The sequence below is a fragment of the Hibiscus syriacus genome, unplaced genomic scaffold, assembly GCF_006381635.1.
Source record: "Hibiscus syriacus cultivar Baekdansim isolate YM2019G1 unplaced genomic scaffold, ASM638163v2 tig00110270_pilon, whole genome shotgun sequence".
NCBI lineage: Eukaryota > Viridiplantae > Streptophyta > Magnoliopsida > Malvales > Malvaceae > Hibiscus > Hibiscus syriacus.
Window position 1 is genome coordinate 611,840 of NW_024062656.1, and position 21,907 is coordinate 633,746.

General features: G+C 35.3%; 1 protein-coding gene across 1 annotated transcript; it reads right to left on the reverse strand.

Moving 5' to 3' along the window:
* Nucleotides 1–10,649: 10,649 nt before the first annotated feature.
* On the reverse strand, nucleotides 10,650–12,580 carry LOC120115714 (transcription factor MYB111-like). The gene is made up of 3 exons (XM_039136338.1): nucleotides 12,415–12,580; nucleotides 12,188–12,317; nucleotides 10,650–11,386 (listed from the first exon to the last, which is right to left on the reverse strand). Exons 1-3 carry the CDS (start codon nucleotides 12,545–12,547, stop codon nucleotides 10,702–10,704), a joined length of 948 nt encoding a protein of 315 aa, XP_038992269.1. The 5' UTR covers nucleotides 12,548–12,580; the 3' UTR covers nucleotides 10,650–10,701.
* Nucleotides 12,581–21,907: the final 9,327 nt, after the last annotated feature.

Genomic DNA, 21,907 nt, shown 5'->3' on the forward strand with positions numbered 1-21,907 from the left:
TGGGGGTTGGCTTCTTTAATGTTGATGATGCAGCATTGCGTTTGAATCAACATTTCTTCTGTTTTCAAGTAAAACAAGTTGATTGTAAAAAATATCATAAATAATAATATCCCAAATAAATTATCATCAAGAATCCTAATGAATCAAACAATTACGAAATTAAGAATTTTTTTTATTAGTATGAGATGATTATATAATATGTTTAGAATTTTTTTAATCAATTGATAACACATATATTATGTATATACATATTTAAATATTATTTCTACCTTTAAAATCATATCTTATTAATATTATAATATTTTATTTTTTAATTTAATTCGTCCTTCAGATATTCTTTTTTATAAAGTATATCATCTATTATATTTTTACGTTATAAACATGTGACACTCCAGAAATATCTAGCGACTAGAGTACCATGTAACACATAATAAATGAAATTTGTAAAAAATCATTAATAAATCTAAAACTATTTTTTTAAAAAAACAAATTTTATATTTTTAATTTTTTTAATATATATTATATGTCACATGACACTCTAAGTAATATATTTTTAAAATGTTATATAATTTTTTTTATAACGAGAGAACGAAGTAAGATAACATATACAGAAAACAAAATATTTAAAAATCAAATTGAAATAAAGTTTTTTTTTCAATTATTTAATATGATAATAAAATACAACATAAAATCTAAAATACCAATTAACCCAAACTAAAATGATGTAGAAGTAGCAACGGTCGTTACCGGAGGATACGGTGCCTTAGGCATTTTATAATGGCTTAATATATTTTATGGTGTCTAAATTATATCTTAAATTACGATGTGATGTCTAAAGGATTATTTATTAGAAACATATGTTAAATATTTTTAACGTTAAATTTTTAGGTGTATAGATCGTAATGAAAATTAAATTTAATCGTTATCTGACACTTATCACGCATATAAAATTTTAAAAATATTTTATTTATAAAACTTAACATTATAATATAAAAACCAAAAAATCCTCAAATTTTACATATCCCATCCTCAATCAGATGATATCAGGTACCGTCGATATGTGGTCATCACCGTTGATATCATCAGAACCGTCTCGCTATCGCGACCAAAATCCAGTCCTCCACCCATCGTGAAAAAACGTCGCAAATGGTCACCGGATTTTTAGATTTTTCGTTGTTGTTTTTCGACGCTTTCAACGGCTATAATCGTCTGTACATTACACAACCGTCACAGTTGAATTCTTCGTCCTGCTTCGAACAAAACCCGACTGGTGGTGACCCTTTGCCATCGGAGGTGGGGATGGGAGGAAGGACGATGTGGGGGTTCGATTTTTTTATTTTTAAAAAAATAATATTTTTATTATTAACAAATAAAAAAATATAGCGTTAGATACCTAAAAATGTAACGAAAAAAATATTAGACACCTATTTTCTTTTTAAAAAAATTCTTTAGACAAAAAAAAATATTTTGATGTATAGTTTTAAGCCTTTTATAATTAAAGAAAAGAATAGCAAAGCTACAAAATGACTTTTATTTTTGCTTCATTAATTATGTTTGTAAACCAATTTTGTTCACATTTAGTTTTTTTTTCTATAAAAAAAAGGATATTATTAAAAAAAATTCTACCAACCCAAAGTTGAGGTTATAAAGGAAAAAGAGTATCCAAAATTCATTAATCATTATCAAAACAAATCATTCTTTACAACAGTTACAATCAACTCGAGAAACTCAACCTAAAAAAAAAAGAAAAAAAAAGAAAAAAAAAGATTACAATCAAGAGCTCATTTAGCTAAGAATGCACAACTTTAATTGCTTCCCTACACATATAAGTTACAAAAAAACTGTTAAAACCATTAGAATTGTCTCGTATAGGTTGCAAATGAACACCGATCCTAGAATTCACACCACTCACATTGTTGTACAGATTGACTACCATGGTGGAATCCATCTCAGTAATGATGTTCTGCCATCCTTCCTCCAAAGCCAAATTAACAACTGTAGCAAGGCTATGAAGCTCAGCTAAATCTGGCTCATAAATACCGCCAGACGTAGTATCTAGGCCACCAAGGACAGAACCAGAGGCATCACGGGCAACAACACCCATGGTTGCAATCTTAATTATCAGATTGTAAGCACCATCTGCATTTATCTTTATAGTCTGACCAGTCGGTGGCCTCCAATGGTTCAGAGTATAAACTTGTGGCATATTGGAGTGGAGATCTATCAGACTTTGAGAAAATCAGAATGCAACGCTTTTGCATTGGCGGCAATAACCCTAGCAGGCTGTAAAACCATCATGCACCAAGGAATTCCTTCCATTCCAAACATTCCATATAGAACTAGAAAGTCTGCAAATTCATCAACTCCAACCAAAAAGGCATGGTTTAAACAGTCTCAGAAATAGAAAAAGGAAGTTTATGCGATTTTCCCTGTAAACAGGAAGAATAAACCATGGACAACACATCATTATTAAACGAAATACCAGACGGAATGAGAGTCGTTCGAAGTCCCAAACGTTGATTCCAAAGAGCAAAGACCTCGAAGACTTGGAAACATCATCACTCTCAATCGAGCCATCAGTAAGCCTCAAATCAGAAGAACAAACCTGAAGTTTGTACAAACCATCAAAAGTGCGTAGCCTGTGGAGAATAGTAGCCTGATTCCGAGAGTCATTCACTAAACACTCACTATGATGAAACTCAAAGAAAACATTATTGTCACGCGTCAACTGAGAAACAGAGAGCAAATTTTTTTTGATGAAAGGAACAAACAAAAGTTTTTTTAACCTCAAAACCTTAAAATTAGTGATGAAAAAAAACCAGAACCAACATGCAAAATACGAACCTCCTGACCATTACCCATAAGGGAATTATTACCTATGTATGGAGACTTTGAAATGAGAATGCTTCGATGGGCATGTGGTAGGACTCTGTGGGACATGATACCAAACTCTGCCATTAGGATGTCCTTGGGGATGGTGCATGAATCTGAAAAATTGAGGGAGGGAAGACTACGGTGGTTTGGGAATGTCATTCGGCGACAACCGTCGGATGCGGTCAGGAGGGTAAAGTCTATTACAGTCAACGGTGCCAGAAGGAGAGGACGACCAAGGAGGTAGTGGGAAGAGTGCTTGAGATCTGATTTGAAGGATTTAGCCCTTACCGAGGACATGACCTCTGAAAGTATGGAGACTTAAGACCAGGGTAGCCGAGTAGTGCGGATCACATCTATAGGGTGTATCATCTCTGTCTTCTTTTAATACATTTGTAGTAATTTCCATAAAAACTTCGAAGGTTTACAATATTCTTACCTGATTTCTTAAACGATGCATGTATACATAAAATGATTTCCTAATATTACAAATATTTATTCTTCTTTTTTATTGTTCTTCGATTTTACTTGTTTTGCCTGGAAAGACATCGAATTTTGATTTATATTTTCTGGCTTCTTAAGAATTCCGTTAATTTTTTTTGTTGGTTTAGATCTACTTGGAATTCAAATTTTTGAAAAAAACTGAGATCTGACAACATAGCTCTTTAACCTACAAAATTTTATGAACAAAAATTCTGGGTTTTCTCTTTTTCTTCTAATTTCATAAGATTTTGCATGTTAATTTCTTGATAGTTATCAATTATAGCATCGGATCTGGTTCTTCTTGCTTTCTTTTCCAAGGTATTTTTTAGGGTAAGACATTTATAGATCTCAACCGATCATTTTCCATCTTCATCCCTCTCCGCCCCGGAACCGCCGCTTATCTTTCCCTTCTCCGGTAACATCTGTTTTACAAAAGTCTCGGAATCCGGCCATGTCTTCCAAGGAAGCCCAAAACGCCACCGCTCATCTCACTTTCCTGCACTTCGCATCCCATCCTCCACTCCCTGATTCTGGTACCCTCGTTTAATTTAAGAGAAAACCCAAATATAAATTGCAACATTATTTCTAGTTTTGCATGTGTTTTTAGTGTTTTAAAAAAATTATATGATTGTAGATTATATAATCTTTGTTATATGTGCTTACAGCTCTTTGAATCAGTTTTTGGTACTAGTGCATTTTTTGTTTTGCTTCAATTCCCTGTCGGTCTTTATCTTTTTCCCTCTTCAATTTCTATTGGAGGTTTATCAATCTCTACTTCAATTGTGTGTGAGCCTTGTTCATATCTGTTTTAGTTTCAGCCATGTTATTTTTATTTGGTGGAACGATTTACAGTTTTTTTAACTGCTCTGTATTGTCGTAAAGTTAACTAAGATATTGTTAATTTGTCTTAAAATCCTATTAAGTAACTAACTTGGCTTCTTAGTACCCGCAATTCTCAAGCGTTTTATTGGTGCATCTTCTGTCTTCTTTGGATTCTTTTTTCATAGTCCCTCATAGCTTCGGCTATTGATGATTACTTGAGGTCATGTCCTTCTTTTAGATCCCATAGGGCGTATAGGGAGAGGGCCCGACAGAGTGGTGTCAAGGAAACTAGACTTAGAGTTTGTTCGTTGAATGTAAGCACTTTAAATGCTCGGCTGTTGGAGCTGACCGACGTACTTAATAATAGGAAAATAGATTTTGCATGTATTCAGGAGACTAGGTGGAAAGGGGCTCGTGCCAGAGAGTGTAATGGGTACAAGTTGTGGTAATCAGGCGTAGATAATGCTAGAAATGGGGTGGGTATCTTGGTATCCTCTAGGCTCAAGGAAAATGTAGTTGAAGTTTGTAGATATTGGATAGGATCATGATGATTAAGGTTATCATAGAAGCAGAAGTGGTGAATGTCCTTTCAGTGTACGCCCCACACGTTGGCTTAGGGGATGAGGAGAAAAGTTGCTTATGGGATCAGTTAGATGATGTACTTAGGAGGATTCCGGAGGACCAAAGAGTTTTCATAGGGGGAGACTTCAATGGCCATATAGGTAGTGAAATCGACGGGTATGACGGTGTTCATGGAGGTTTCGGTTTTGGTAGTAGGAACGAGGAGGGGCGTACGTTGCTTGAATTTGCTACTACACACGATATATTGGTCACTAACTCCTTCTTTAATAAGAGAGATGTGAACTTGATTACGTTCTATAGCGGGGGTCATTGTACCCAAATCGACTACATTCTGGTTCAAAATCGAGATCGATGGGCTTGCATTGACTATAAGGTGTTCCCTGAAGAGGCATGTGCATCACAACACAGATTGTTGATTTTGGTGTTCCGCGTACGCAACGGGCGGAGCACTCATAGGAGGGCTAAACTAGGTAAACCTAGGATCATTTGGAAGAACTTACATGGAGCGACAGCTGATGACTTTAGGAGTAAGGTTTTTTCTAAAACAGGTTTTGGAACTACAAACGCAAATAATGCAGATATGTTATGGAAAAATATGGTAAATACCATCAGAGAGGTGGGCAAAAACACCCTTGGGTTATCGACAGGGAAGGTAAAAGAACATAAAGAATCGTGGTGGTGGAACGACGAAGTCCAAACTAAGGTAAAGACAAAACAAACTTGCTTCAAGGAGTTTCTATAATGCAATGACGATGAAGAAAGATCGAGAGCTAAACAAAGATACAAGGAGGCAAAGCGGGAAACCGAGAAAACAGTGGCTTAAAGCAAATGATAAGGCATATGAGGAAATGTACAAGAGATTAGACACCAAGAAAGGACAAAACGACATCTTCAGGCTTGCAAAATCCAGGGAAAATAGGAAAACGGATCTCGGTAGCATTAGGTTTATTATTAACAACAATGATGTTATTTTAATGAAAGACCTATTAAGAGGGTTTGGGATAGTTACTTTTTTGGCTTATTTAATGACGGTGCCTCGCCCTGTAGAGATATGGTCGTTGATGGGTCAGCCAACCATCATACTACGTCCAATAACTGCCCTACAAGTAGGATTGAGTTTGAGGAAGTCAAAATGGTTCTTAGAAAGATAGGGAGGGACAAAACTGTCGGCCTAGATCAAATTCCTATCACTGTGTGGTTGGCCCTAGGAGAAGAGGGAGTTAAGTGGTTGACCAATATCTTTAATATTATTTTAGAGACTGCCAAGATGCCAGAGGAGTGGAGAGTCTACGGTGATACCAATCTTTAAGAATAAAGGAGATCCCCAGCGTTGTGGCAACTACAGAGGTATTAAACTACTGAGCCATACCATGAAGCTATGGGAAAGGGTGATAGAGGCTAGGTTGAGACATGTTACTAGGGTTTCGGAAAACCAATTTGGTTTTATGCCAGACAGGTCGACTACGGAGGTGATTCATCTACTTCGATGACTTATGGAGAAATATAGGGAAAAAATAGAGATCTTCACATGACGTTCATTGACCTTGAGAAGGCGTATGATAACGTCCCACGCGATACAATCTGGAAGACCTTGGAAACGAGACGAATCCCAACTGCTTATATCCGGGCGATTCGTGATATGTACTGTAGATCTACTACTTACGTCAGGACTACAGTTGGTGACACCGAGGCATTTCCTGTGGAAATCGGACTCCACTAGGGGTCGACTCTTAGCCCTTACATCTTCGCCTTGATTATGGACGATATTTTTTTTACGACACCAGACTGTGTCCCATGGTGTATGCTTTTCGCAGACGACATTGTCCTAGTTGCTGAAACAAAAACTGAGCTGAATAGTAGACTGGCTACCTGGAAGACTGCTTTGGAAGAAAAATGTCTAAGGATCAATATTGAAAAGACAGAGTATTTATGTTCAAACTTCAGTGGGAACCAAAACGATGAAAATGTAGAAGTATGCATAGAAGGACACGTTCTCCCCCTCAAAGGATTGTTTCAAGTACCTAGGGTCTATGATACATAAAGATGAGGGTGTAGATGATGACATTACACACCGTATAAAGGCGGGATGGATAAAGTGGAGGGCTGCTACTGAAGTTTTGTGTGACAAGAAGGTGCCTCAAAAACTTAAAGGAAAATTTTATAGAATGACAATAAGACCAGCACTGCTGTATGGATCAGAATGTTGGGCAATCAAGAAGGATCACATAAGGAGGATGGAGGCCGCATAAATGAGAATGCTTCGATGGGCATGTAGTAGGACGCTATGGGACATGACACCAAACTCTGATATTAGGATGTCCTTGGGGGTGGTACCAGTATCCGAAAAGTTGAGGGAGGGAAGACTACGGTGGTTTGGTCATGTCCTTAGGCGAAAACCGTCGGATGCGGTCAGGAGGGTAGAGTCGATTACAGTTGACGGTGCCAGAAAGAGAGGACGACCAAGGCGGAAGTGGGAAGACTGCTTGAGATCTAATTTAAAGGATTTAACCTTTACCGAGGACATGACCTCTGATAGGAAAGTATGGAGACTTAAGACCAGGGTACTGAGTAGTGCGGGTCACTGCCATAGGGTGTAACAATCTCTGTCCTCTTTTTAATGCCTTTGTAGTAATTTTCATGACTTCTACTTTATATACGTTTCTGTCATTGAATTTTATGAAGGCTTAGAACTAGGGTAGCGGAGTAGTGTTGCCTTAGTTTTAGGTGTTAACCCATTTGACTTTATTTCTTCTTGTAACTTGCTATTTTGACTACTGTGTATCTTCTTATTCAGGTTTCCTCTTTTTAATTTTAGCTGGATCTTACGTTTTCTGTATATATGCATAGATTTTTTTTACGCAGGGATTTATTTATAGGGATTACCCCCATTACAGACGAGCATATGAAGACTGTTTCAACTATGTATTTATTTATTTATACATGCATTGCATTTTATCTTTATTACTGTCGGAGATCTTTCACGAAAGTTGCTCTCAACCTGGCGTTGGGGGCAACCTATTATCCTACCTCCCCCTTATCCCATTGCATATGGGAATAAGGTTTTGTTGTTGTAGTAATCTTCATGACTTCTACTTTTTATACGTTTCTGTCATTTGAATTTATGAAGACTTAGAACTAGGGTAGCGGAGTAGTATTGCCTTAGTTTAGGTTTTAACCAATTTGACTTTATTCATTCTCTTAGCTTGTTATCGTTTATTTCTATGTATCATTCTCTTCATGTTTCCTCTTTTTAAATTTAGTTGGGTCTTACGTTTCTGTCTATATGCAAAGATTTTTTAACGCATAAATTTATTTGCATGGATTACTTCCCATTACATACACGCATATGAAAAATGCATATGAAGACTATTCAAAAATGTATTTAATTATACATGCATTGCATTTTATCTCTATTTTTTATTTTCTGACTGCCGAAAGTATTCCACGAAAGTTGCTCTCAAATTGGCGTTGGGGGCAGCCTACTACTGTACCTCCCCTTACCCCATTACATATGGAAATATGGTTTTGTTGTTATTGTATGGAGACTCAGATCGAAGACTCGCACGATCGTTGGTGATACGATGTGTGGAACCGAAATCAGGATACCATAACATCTCTTTGCCTGAACTGGAACTCATGACTGAAGAAGGATCAAATATTAGCATACGATTCGAAGCAAAAGAAGTCTGAGGATTCACAAACCCAGAGAAAGACAAAGAAACACCAGACCCTAAAGAGGCATTATATTACGAATAATAAAGCGATGGCGGAATTGGAGCATTAAATCCCACCGACCCATTACCCAATGAAGCATAAACGGACTGTCCAAAAGGAGAAAAATGAAATGACATATTGGAAACTAGAGCGACCATATTTGGGGAAAACAAAGCAACCGATCGAGGGGAAAATATAACGAAGCAATCTGATTTGGGAAATAAGAAACCCCAGATGGATACGACACAAAAGGGCCAACAACACTATGAAGAATGGGCTAAGAGAACCTAATAGATGCATCGGGCCCACTACATGAACCAAAGCCTGAGGAAAAGACACACGCTCATGTGCCACCGAGGACAAGGACTAAGAATCATTCCAAGTGATAGAACGAGAATCAGAAACATCTCTCTAAAAAGAATGATCAAAATGGTAGTAACAACGTTGAACCAAGTGTCCAAACTTGCCACAAAGCTGACATTGAGGACGATTGTTGAATCTGCCACGACCTCTACCTCAAAAAAAGCTGTTATCCCATCGAGAACTCCGAGTGCTATTAGAGGAATTCACAAGCGCAGAGACATTCTACGACGAAGAAAAACCAAGACCATCCTTCGAGGATTCTTCATAAGATACCATTTTAGCCTGAACAAGAAAATCATTCACAAAGAACTCCTTGTGTCGTGCCTCATAGTCGAGAAACATCTTTGTCAAGCACGAAAGAGACACAACCTTCTTAGAGGCGATGGAAATCACAGATTCAAACTCAATAGGAAGCCTAGTGAGAATCACACTAATTTGTTCTTGCTCAGAAAACACAGTACTCGCAGCAATCAAAGTGTCATATATCATTTTCACCTTGGCCAGGTATTCGTTGATAGATAGTTCACGCTTCCTCTGAGAATGAAGAGAATGATGAAGAGCCGAGACTTTGGAAGACAAATGAGCACCAAACAGTCGAGAAATTACCTTCCAGATCTCGAAGGATGTCGTCAGACCAATCAAATGAGGCAATACTTCTGAAGAAACCATGGACAACAGCCACGAGGCCAACGTCTTACTGCCGATGAAGATGAAATGATGGATTCTCAAGCAACTGACCATCATCAGATGAAATAAACTAATCTGGGACTCGATCATCACCAGAAATAAACTGCAACAATCCATAGCCATCAACCGCAAGTAAGATATGATGTTTTCATAAAAGGAAATTTCCCTCTGAAAGTTTTGGAGTATCAAGCTTGGGTAACTGTTGAACTGTTACCGACAACGACCCTGAACCACCAAAAACATTGGAAACATCACCATTCACTGGAGAGGCACCCACGGAGGATCAACGGCCATGAGAAACGCGGTGAAATAGAAAAATACATTAAGCGAAAACGAGAAAAGGTCAAAGAAAACAAGAGAATGATACCATGTTATAATAGTGAAAGAGACGATACTCTCAGTACTTTATTGATAAAGCCTGAAAAATCTCAACAGTGGTCCAGGGGTTTTATACAATAGGAGATGGAAGTTGAAGGCTAGAAGAGGAAGGCTAACAAACTCCTAACAATCTCAAGTAAGCCAACAGACTCTCTAACAAACACTGGTGCAGTACAACAGACTCTACCTGCACTCAGTAGATAGCTATCCTCTCACAAAAGCTAAAGATTTAAATTATACAAAAATATTATAAAAAAACAATACATTATCGATTGTTAACGGTATTTACAATTTAAATAATTCACATAAAACACAGAGAAAAGTTAAAAGTGAATAAATTTTATGGATATTTCCATTTAATTTTTAAGTTATAATTATTTATATTTAAAATCTAATTCATTTTTATAATAAACAATAAATTAATTTATCATACTATAATTTGATAATAATACATAAAAGTAGTAAAACCAAAAATTTGTCGTACTAATTTGTACTCCATTAGTATTAACTTTTTTTATGAGAATATGTATAATAATTGGTTATCACATGAAAGAAGGAAAACTATTTGTTCGAATTAATAAAAAAATAACCTCACAAATAAAAATATACATTTTAAAAATTAAATATAGTAAAATTCGACTAAATTCATCCAAAAACACTTAACACAAGAAGTAAAATAATTTGAAAAAAAATGAAATAACAAAATTATATCATTTAATATTAGTGCCAATTGCCTACAGCTTCATTAATGTCACACTAATTTGTTGTTTTTCCAATTTCATCATCTTCGTTGCCATCATCTCATAACCAACAAAGCACGTTATCAGAATCATCCCATAGTAATTCCCATTGTTCATCATCTTCTTCACACCATCGTAAACCATCATTCGAATCGAACCCCGAATTCCCCGTCGACAAAGAGGAGTTACAAATCCGCCGTTCATTGGTGATCTCCGTATTATTGGACGTCGACGAGCTCCGAACGCCATCGTTTTCAGCATCTTTCAGAACCCCACCGTTCCCACTTGGATCCAGTATGCCTCGATCACTTCGCTCTAGAATGCAGCTGAGGCGCTTTATTTCGTTGTCGAGCCACTCGTATGGTCCCATGGCTTCCTTTTCGTTCCCACCACCACCACCTGTGATTTCTTCGCCATTATTGCCTTCGGGCCGCCTTGCATTGTTGTGCATGCAGAAACCATGCATTTCTGGGGTTTCTTCTCCCTGTCTGTTAATACTTTTAGGAATGCTGTTGCCGAGTGACATCAAGGCTAGCTTTTGTCTTTTCATGGCGGATCGGCTGGTACGGCCGGGTTTTCGCTTCCGATGAGCGGCGGCTGTGATGGTTACAGCAGGGAGATCGGTGGGTTTGGTTTCGGTTATGGTCTTGCTGAAACTGTAAATTTTTCTGCTTAAATGAGAGTTCCAGTAATTCTTAATCTCGTTGTCAGTTCGGCCTGGTAATTGTGCTGCAATTAAAGACCACCTAATGCAGACCAAACACTGTTAAAACATTATCATGAAACAACCAGCTTATGTTTTTTTTACGCCCACTCAAGGAACTAATGAATGTCGTGGAACCCAGAAATTTCATAAAATTTGGGTACAGATATTTTTTTTTATATATTTCAATATAAAAATACTATGAAAAAAATCAAAGAAAATACCAAGAGCACCAACCTAATAAAAACTATCTTTTGCGGATAAAAACCTAAGAGCATTTGGAGGGATAGGGTTGCTCTCATAAAATAATATTAAAATGTCTAAAATTTTCTAATTAAACTCTAAATACATCCTCAAAATTTACCAATAAAAACTTTAAAGGCATACACATTGATACATATATGTTTGGGGATAAGGACGGGATTAGAATAAAATATTAGGAGAGATTAAATTATTTTATATTAAAAACACACTAATTTATTAGATATTGAAATTTAAAAATTAAAGCGATTAATATTTAATTTAATTTAAATTTAAATTAAAAATGACTTAAAATGTCACTATATAAAAATATGATTAGGCTACCACTTGTCGGTGTTTAGTGGTATAGATAAAATTAAAATAAATTAGGGGTGAAAAAATAAAAATATTAATTTTAAAGGGCTAAAATAAAAAAATTGCTTTTTAGAGAAGGTAATTTTTTTTCATTCAATCAAAAGACTAAAAAGACTTAAAGTGGATTAAAAATAAAATTAATCCTTTAAACCATGGGAGCAATAGTATATTATAATGTGAATCTAGTAGAAAGAAATTAAAAAAAGTAAAAATGAGAAGGAAAATGAACCTATTCCCCAAAGCAGAATGTAACTTAACAATGGTTTCTTCCTCATGGGGAGCGATGTTCCCTCTCTTCAAATCAGCCCTCAAATAATTTATCCATCTCAACCTGCAACTCTTGCCACACCTCAACAGACCTTCCAAAATCCGAATCCCAAACAAATATATCAATCGAACTAAATTATGGAACAAAAACTGGTAATTTTGATCATGAGTATATATAACCAAATGTACCTGCACGTTTGGGTAATGATCTCCAGGATCCTTCGCCATTAGCTTTAATGTAATTGCTTAATATTTCATCTTCATCGGCCGTCCATCTGCCCTTCTTCAACCCCACTTTTTCGCAACAAGGAGATCTCCCCATCTGATTCTCTCTTTCTGCTGCTCAGCTCCTACAAGGTTTATTATATATATTGCCAAAATACCAACGGTTTCAATGCGGAGACACAGTTTTAAATAAAGGGATCCAAAGAGAAAGGCGTTGATGGAGACCCTTGAACAGCTTATGCCAAAAACTAGGGTAAGTAAAACTCCATTCCACTTAAAGAATTTGATTTTATTTATTTGACTCCAAAAATATTGGCTTGGATTAATTTCACTCAGTTAGAATTTTATTTTTAATTTGAATCGAAATATAAAATAGAACTTAAAAATAATTTAATTTTTTTTAGTAACGAGGGAATCAATTTTGAAGTTTAAGTTAAGTCTCTCAATTTTGTATAATAGTATATCACACCGACTCAAAGGTGTTAACACATGCCACCCTAAAATCCGAATTTTATTCAAATATTTATCCATTATAATGATGATGACCACCCTAAAAGTTCATTAGTGCTCATCCTATTTAAAAATTTTGTGCTTTTTTTATTTACAAGGAGGGATGACAATTAGCCTAGCCAATCACCCTAGATTCGACTAGACTTAAATTGAAAAAAATTTATAGAAATTCGAACAATCAAATAATACTAAGATATTATAAATATTTATAATTACGTTTAAACAAAAACTCGAATAATTCAGTTCGGTTAGATTCAAATTAAGAAAATTTCAAATAAATTTCAAATTAAAAACTATGAATCATCAACTCTAATAGCTTAATTTTTTTATCATACTCGACTCGAGCTCTGACCCTTAGTAGAAAGTAAAGAAGAGAAAGGGAAAAGGGAATGCAGTTGACGTCTGATGAGGATTGAATGGTGCAGGGAGTTCCACGAATCCATTTCCTTTCTAATTTCAGGTGAAAAAAACTACTTAAAAACCCGAGGTTTCAAGCTGATGAAATCACCCAAAAATAGGGGACAAAAGAAACCTTAATTAAGCAGTTGGTGAGGGATGAGTAAAAGAGCAGCAAATTGCGGAATCTGGTAGAAAAAATGACGTCCGACTATTGTTTCGCTTCAATTTTTTCAAACATAGGAACGCTGCCACTCGGTGGCTGTCTCATCGTTAATTAAGCTAAAATGTACGGTGTCCGGAGATATGGGGTTGTCGGCGTTTTACGTCTTCCATCGGCTTAAATATTGGAGGAGATGATTAGGCCGTATTAAAATGAATATAGTTATATAAGTTAAACCGTGCTACCATCCCCACTGATCTAGTCATCCGCTTTGCAAATTAAAAAAAATGTTGGATAAATTTACAGAGATAATGCAATAGCAAAATGAATTTGTTACCATGATAATTGAGCCAAGACACTTAATAATCTTAGACATTCAAATGTCATTAGAAACTCAATCAATCATTTTAAATATTTGCAACATATCCAATAAACCCTAGTTTAACATGAAACCCTAAACCCTAAGATATACTTAAATTTCATGATAAATTCACTAAATCATTTTTAAGCATGTGAAGTGACTTCAAATTAGGCGTTTCATTTATGATAAATGAAACTTGATTAAACTACAAATTAAACAAATCAATGAAGATTTCAAGGTGATTATGCTTGGAATTGAATTTGATGCATCATAATAAACATAGTCTTCAACAACAACAACAAAAAATTATTATGATGCATCATTGTTGTGAAGAACTCAAATACAGTTCTGAATCATATGAAAAATAAAAAACAAAACGTTGGTATACCACATAAGTGACAATGATCCTACCAAATAATTAAATAATGGTCTAAACATATGATTATAGGGAACAACACAAATATTCTAACCAGTCATGGTCCACCTTAAAATAATCTAACCATATTAAGATAATATAATATGACTTGACATGGTCCACCATTAATTATAGTTTTCCATTACACCCATGACAGGCATTCGTAGTACATATTTATAAATTTCTCTTGATTAGGCCTGTAAATGAACTCAACGTTCAGCGAACTGTTCATGAACCGTGCGGCAGGAAGTTCGTTTATTTATTAAATGAACGAACATGAACAAGATTTTACGTTCGTTTAATTAAATGAACGAACATGAACAAATGGCTCGTTCGTTCATTTACGTTCGTGAACATTTGATTATATGTTCGAACAGAGGGCAAATTGAATATGTTACGAAGATTATTGAAGTTGTTTGGATTTCAAGAAGATTGTTTTGTTGAACAAATTAACTTTAAGACTTTATTATGTTCAAATAGCTTATTTATGATTTATGTATGTTTTTGTCGTATTCGAACAAATTAATTCTAAAGTTGCAGGTTATATTAATGAATTTTAAGTTGTTATTCATGTTGTTTACTTTTTTTACATTCGTTTGTTGAGTTCGAATAAGTTTTTTTTTGTGTTTGTGTTGTTCGTTTATGTTCGTTCGTTCGTGTTCGTTTATGAACGTTTATTATTTAAATGAACGAACATGAACAAACTATATTCCTTAATGAACGAACATGAACAAATTTTTTTTCGTTTATGTTCGTTTATTTATTAAATGAACGAACATGAACTTACCTATGTTTGTGTGCGTTCGGTTCATTTACAGTCTTGATGGTTAAAAGATTATTGTTATTTCTTGATATTTTAATTTTGAGCATCATAATGCAGCAGGGTCGACCCTGAGCGAGGGCAAGAGAGGCACCCATCTAGAGCCCACAAATTAAAAAATAATATTATTTTCTTTTATAATAAATTTTAAAAAATGTAAAATAAAATAATAGGACCCGTGAATTTATTAAGGTGTCAATTGTAATTATTGAATTTTTATATTAACGTTAATAAACTGTTTCACTTCCCATAAAACTCTAATTTAATATTTTTCCTAGAATATACAAAAAATTCAATTGAATGTCTTTGATTTTAGTCTTTTCAAATTCTCACAATCAATTCACTAATTTTTTCCCGAATGAACAAAATTTTATTAACTTTATTTTTTCTATCTTCAAAACTCAATGGGAGGAGAAAATTTAAGTATAATTAGATTGCTTCTTTTCTCTTCCATATTTCACAATTCCTCTGAAAATTATTATTGTCACTTTTTAATTTCTTATATTTCTCACAAACACAGTCATAATTGTTTATCATCAATTGTGGTGCTTGAATCATATTAAAGATTGTTCTTAAAATTCTAGGTAAGATCATGTTTCCAAATTCTTTCTTTTGATTTTTATATATTTCCAAATTCTAGATAAGATTGTTCTTTTATTTCCAAATGATATGTTATGTTGAGAAAAATACGTTGAAAATCATTGATATTGACACTATCATCAATGATTTTACATCAAGAAATGATAGAAGCAATGCTTTTTTTTTTTATAAGTATTTGTTTGCTTAAATATATTTTTGACATTTTTGATATTATATCGAAAAATTGTTTAATTTGATAAAAATATTTAATAGAAATTATATATTACATATTTCTTAAATTTTATTTAAATTAGGGATCCATCTTTTTTATTTCACCCCGAACCAAAAAATACTCAAGACCGACCTTGATACGTAAAAGTGTATAAACGTTTATTATTGAATAATTTAGAATTTTTAAACAAATACCATTGTATTCCCAGAATTAATATAAAAAATAAACGTATCTCGGTCACATTTTACAAACATGTCTAAAAGGATTTTTTAAATTTTATAGTTAAAAATAGTAATTAGATTTTTGTTAGGTATTTATGTAAATCATACATATTATGTTCCATCTGTAGACACTCATTTTCACCCGAATTTGAGTTTTTTATTTTTATTTATTATAGGCATATATACGATAATATAGTATAATTTTTGAAAGTGTTTTTGAAAAATATAACATATAGTTTACAAAAAATGGTTTCTGAAAATATATATATAATATAGTTTTTTTAAAAAACGTTTCTAAAAACTTATATACAATATATAAGTTTTAAAAACATTTTGAAAATTATATAACATATATTTTTGAAATCATTTTGAAAATATAATGTATAGTTTAAAATAAAAACATTTTTGAAAATTTTATATAATATATAGTTTTAAAAATATTTTGGAAAACTCATATAATATTTTTAAAATCATTTTTGAAAACTATATGGTATATAGTTTTGAAAACATTTTTAAATATATATAGTTTAAAAAATATTTTTTGGGATATATATTATATAGTCTATATTATTAGTATTATTTCTTTTCATTTTATTCACTTTATTCATTTAATTTCATTTATTCTGTTTATGGTCCAGGTCCAAAGATTGGGTCTATGAGAAGTCCACTGTTCGGGTCCAATATGTTTGGGGCCTGAACCAGCCCAAACCCTACAAGTTAGGGTTTACTCGGTCAAGCATTGCGCCGCACGAGGGAGGAACAAGTCACGCACAGCCAGGCGAGAAAACTGGCCAAAATCCGGTCACGAAGCAACCAGCCCCGGCTAAATCGGGACTGACCCATCCCGTTTTAGCCGGTCAACCCACAACGGCCATCAGCCCCGTATTTCGGAACAGGAAAACGGCCGATGAAGGCCTATAAATACCAAATGGATAGAACCCACGACGGGGGGGAGGTCCAAAATACATCATCAACAGCACACACAGAACCCATCAGGGATCGAACCAGTACCAAACCACAAGCAAACCAAAATCAAGTCCCACAAAAAACCGAGGATCAAGACCCACGACGAACACAGTAAACATCAACCATCACACTACGAACCGAGAACCCACAACTACAGAGAGATATCAACAGTACCCAACATCGGACAGAAAACAAAGCAAATATCAAATATATAAACTCAAAGGCCGAAGCCCTAGCAGAAAATCTAAGCAAGTAAAAGAACTGAGGCAAAGCAAAGCAAAGCAAATCGAAGAACCACCAGGAAGGCGACGATTTCTCGCCCCAAAGGGTAAGGATCGAGGCCTTCAAGGCTAGATCTACTCCGATCTAGCGTCGTTTTCACTGTTTCGAGGCCAGATTCTACATCGGGGGGTCGAGAGGAGGCTATCAGTTGTGTTTGGGTTAGTTCCGGTCACCGGCGCCTCCGTACGCCGCCGCTTGCAGTCGCGGCTCCGCCACCTTTTCCTCTCTCCGACGAGGGAGGGGGGAGAGAGTTCTGAACTCTCCCTTTTTTTCTTTTCTTTCTGGAATGAAGAAGAAAATGAAGAGAGTAAAGGAAGTGGGCCTCGTTTGGATTTAAGTGCTAGAACCAAAACGGTGCCGTTTTGGCACCAGATGAAATGGCGCCGTTTTATGAGGGGCCATTGTGCAATTATGGGATTGTTAAATTCTCTCCGCCATCTCTAATGGTTTGAATCGCATTTCAATCTAGTCACCATTTGTAATTTTGACCCTGAATTTGCAATTCAATTAATTTGGTCACTTTTTTATTTATTTGTGATTTGGCTCCTAACTTTTTACTCTTTTTTTGCAGTCCATTTTAATACCAATTTAGCCCGTCAATTCCATTTTTTTTTTAATTTTTTTGGTCCCCCTAAGTCTCATTTTATTTTATCGCTATTATTATTAGTATGTTCCTTCATTTTCTTATTATTTATTACTTTTAAACTTTACCATTTCTTTCCCTTTTACTAATTTTAATTTTATCTATCATATTTTTTCTATCCTCTTGGACTTATTTATTTTTCACTTATTTTTTCCCCCTTTCTTTTGACTTGTTATTATTTTTTCGATTCATTTAATATTTTTTTTCTAACATTTTTGTTTCTTCTTTTAGAAGAATTTCAACCGATCAAAGGTAAGCAACTCGAATCGAATTTTTAAATTTTAATTTTTCGCAATTAAAGACAACTGGAAATTAATTGGTACCGAAAGGACGGTTCAAGGGTGCTAATCTTTCCTTGACCGTAATCGACTCCCGAACCCGACACGTTTCTGGTACAACGCAGATCAGGTAAGATGGTGTCCGACCCACCTAAATTCGTTTTAAAGTGGTCGGTGGCGACTCCAACCCAATTATTTCAAGTCGAAGCCCAATTCCGGGGCACAACCGAAAGACGGTTGCGACAGCTTGGCGACTCTGCTGGGGACAGGTAAGTGAGTCAGGCCGAAATTAATTTTCGGTTGTCTTTTTATGCGAAAATGGTAAATTTAAATTTATTTATTCGATTCCAATTATTTATCTTTGATTATTATTTTTCACATAAATAGTTGTACTGACGTTTTTTTAATGATCTCAGAATTTTCAAAATTGTCATCTCTAGCTCTATACCCGAGCTCCGAACCCTATTTAAGTGGGGGTGAAAGCGACGCCTTCGTGTGAATTTATTCACCGTGCGGGCCTAGCAAGTAGCCTTCGGGATTCATATACCTTATGTCTTCGTGTGAATTTATTCTCCGTATGGGCATAAGGGAATGTTTCCTCTCGAGTTTAACTTAGTCCACACAAGCTTATAATGGGCTTAGGACTAAGGGTCTGGAAAAGCCCAAGGGGGCACCAGCAAGGAGAACTCGAGTACCTTTTTAGAACCTAAACCAGGAGACTACAAGGAGTTAGAGCCCACCCCAAAACCTCATTCCAAACCCTATGATGCCGAAGTTATTTCCTACTTTACTTTCTGTTCAAAGCATGTGAACTAGAAATTTATGCGGTTAAGACTTGTTCAAAATCAACTTGTGGGATAGAGATCATGTTCGGGTAGGAATAATAAGCATGTGAGGTAGATATCATGTGGGGTAGGACTTTCATTTTTATGATCATTTTTTATTATTTTTCACATCACTAACTCTTTTCATCTTTATTCTATTTTATTTATTTTCATCACTTGCATTATTCAAAAGAGGTGTTGATCCACCAAAAACGTGTTTGTTAAACATGAATAATCTGCATTAATGGACAAAGGGGTTGTAATACAAGAGATGAAAATACAGAGGACAATCTACAAGGCGACTATGTGGTCCCCACAAGTAAAGAGTAGATCACTCTAGTGCATTATAAAAGACTCAGGATGAACCGGGTATACACCAAGTAATGAAAGTCTATCTTTGAAGAACAGACTAACATAGTTTGCAGGGACAAGATAAAGGTTATTGATCTTGGGAGTCCCTTCAAAGACAAAAATGGCAAAACGATAGCTGAAATTGGATACCATTGCTAACGAATTCAAGAAACAGACAAATGAACTTCACATAGTTTCTATCAATTGAGGGCTCCGATGGCACTTTCGTTTGGAACAAGCTCGACATAGAGTGAAAGCCGGCGATGCAGTCTTTCGAGACCTTTTGGGGGCAAGCAGCTCGTTATTTGCATATTTTAGCCAAAGGAGCCGGAACGGTTTGACAGGGTATTCAACCGGTGACAAACGAAGGCAGAAGACTAGTCAACCTATCAGAAGCTGTTCGGGGTCTATGCCCTCAAAATATTTTTGTCTCTTAAGACGTAACACTTTTGCCCCAATAAGGATTATTTATAATAACAGGTACATTTTTGGATCAATGCCTCGGATATGTCATGCATCATGCATTTAAACATTTTGCATTTTGTTTATTTCTTTACATTCATATTAACTATCTTCACATGTTTCATCAAAAATGAGAACATTTCGATCCTATGACCTACAAAGAGCTCTACAAATAACTTTTTGACACTCACATAGTGTCACCATATCCGGTGGAACCCACGATGCCCCCCATACCCAAGTGGTATGATGAGAATGCGCATTGTGAATATCACGGCGGAGTCCCAAGGCACACAATTGAGAACTGTTACGCATTCAAAAGGGTCATACAAAAGATGCGTAACCAGAACTGGATCGACTTCAACAACTTGGGGGCATCCAAGTGAGGGAGATCATTTCATCATTTGAGGCATTCTGTTTGAACTTGTTTTTTTTTTCCCACTTTTTCAAGCTTTTGTAAGAACGTTTGAATAAATTTATGTTACTCTAATGATGACGAGCAATGAATCACATTTGTAAACTTGCAATTCTTTGAATATCATTTGAATTAAGAAACTTTCTGAATGGTTCAAAGTTTCGGATCTTTGACAAAGTAACATGTTTTAAAACAAGGACCTTGACCTTACCCAGAATATACCCTCAAACACTGTACCCTGCTCTTACAATTAACCAATGCAACCTTTTCTTTTCATAAGGTGCGGACAACACGGGGCATCATTTGCATATGACAATTACTATGTTTTTTATTTAAGACGTTCAATGACGATGAGAATCTTTACAAATGAAAGAGTCGAGTAGGTGAATCCGGTTTAGGTCAGTTGCTTGAAAATCGAACTCTAAAGATGAGATTCCTTGACTTTCAAAAAACACCTAGGCTATAACAGGTTCTTCTTGACAATCTTAGGAAATTAAATCCGTAAAACTGAGCTATTCCACTAAGGCAATTGGTTATAGAGGAAACTTGAAAGCCCTGGCCTTATGAGTAGATTACGTTCAAACCATGACATTGCTCGGACACTTGGCAATTCGGTGTTTGCTCCATTGCTCTTGTCAGGCTGAAGACTCTGTGATGAGATGAACCCTTCAGTTAACTTGATAACTGTGATTATAATATTAAGCTGTCCCTCTAAAGCAATTGGTTAAACACCCCGGCTTTATGGATTCAGCTAGTCAGATAACGCCAAATTAAATCAAATTTATCTAAGCAAGAAATTTTCGGTAAAATGGACTAAGGGAGTTAAGGAACACCTGTTATAGTCAACTACACACAAGCACTCAAGAATTTCATTTTTAGACCGATGTTGTTGCACTGCCTTTGTTAGAGGAGCCTACAAAGCTTGAACAAATATAAGATTTCAGAGGACTGAAATAAAAGGTCTAGTAAGTGATCATGCTAGTTGTGTCATTTTGTCCGCACCCAATTGAAGTGCCAAAGCATGTTGCGATATTTAAAAAAAAAATGACATTTTTTTACCAAAACCTTAGAAAGGAGGCCAAGCTAAAGCCAACCCATCCATTTGAACATTGATCAAAGAGCTGTAACTCTGAAAACGTTAAAAGAGCTATTGATTCCTTTGATATTCTTTGAACTCACGTTTATAATTTGATTCAATTGCGAATAATATTTTACAGCATTTTTATCGTTTTCTCTCCTGAAACAAGAAAAATGAGAAAAACATTTTCAAACAGAACAATCTCAGGTATGAAATGTCTGTAAAGCCCAAGCTCGAGAAGCAAATGGGGCACGACCGATTCCATGGACCAGATTGGCAGACAAAGCACGAAGAGATAACACATAATTCATTCATGTTGCATGCATCTTAGACATAATTAGGTGCATCACATTCCTCATTTAGCATACATGATTTTTGCAGCTTTTAGAGTCAAGGATACTTGATTCGTAAGCGCCTTTAAAGAACGATGGTGGTTGCTTAGCTCGGCAGCAAGAAGCTACACA

What these genes read in the sequence shown, in the direction of transcription:
- LOC120115714 (XM_039136338.1), bottom strand. Translation starts at nt 12,547, where the DNA reads ATGGGGAGATCTCCTTGTTGCGAAAAAGTGGGGTTGAAGAAGGGCAGA. An exon ending in ATCATTACCCAAACGTGCAG is followed by an intron (nt 12,318 to 12,414) that starts GTACATTTGGTT and finishes GGATTTTGGAAG; the next exon opens with GTCTGTTGAGGTGTGGCAAG. An exon ending in CATTCTGCTTTGGGGAATAG is followed by an intron (nt 11,387 to 12,187) that starts GTTCATTTTCCT and finishes GGTCTGCATTAG; the next exon opens with GTGGTCTTTAATTGCAGCAC.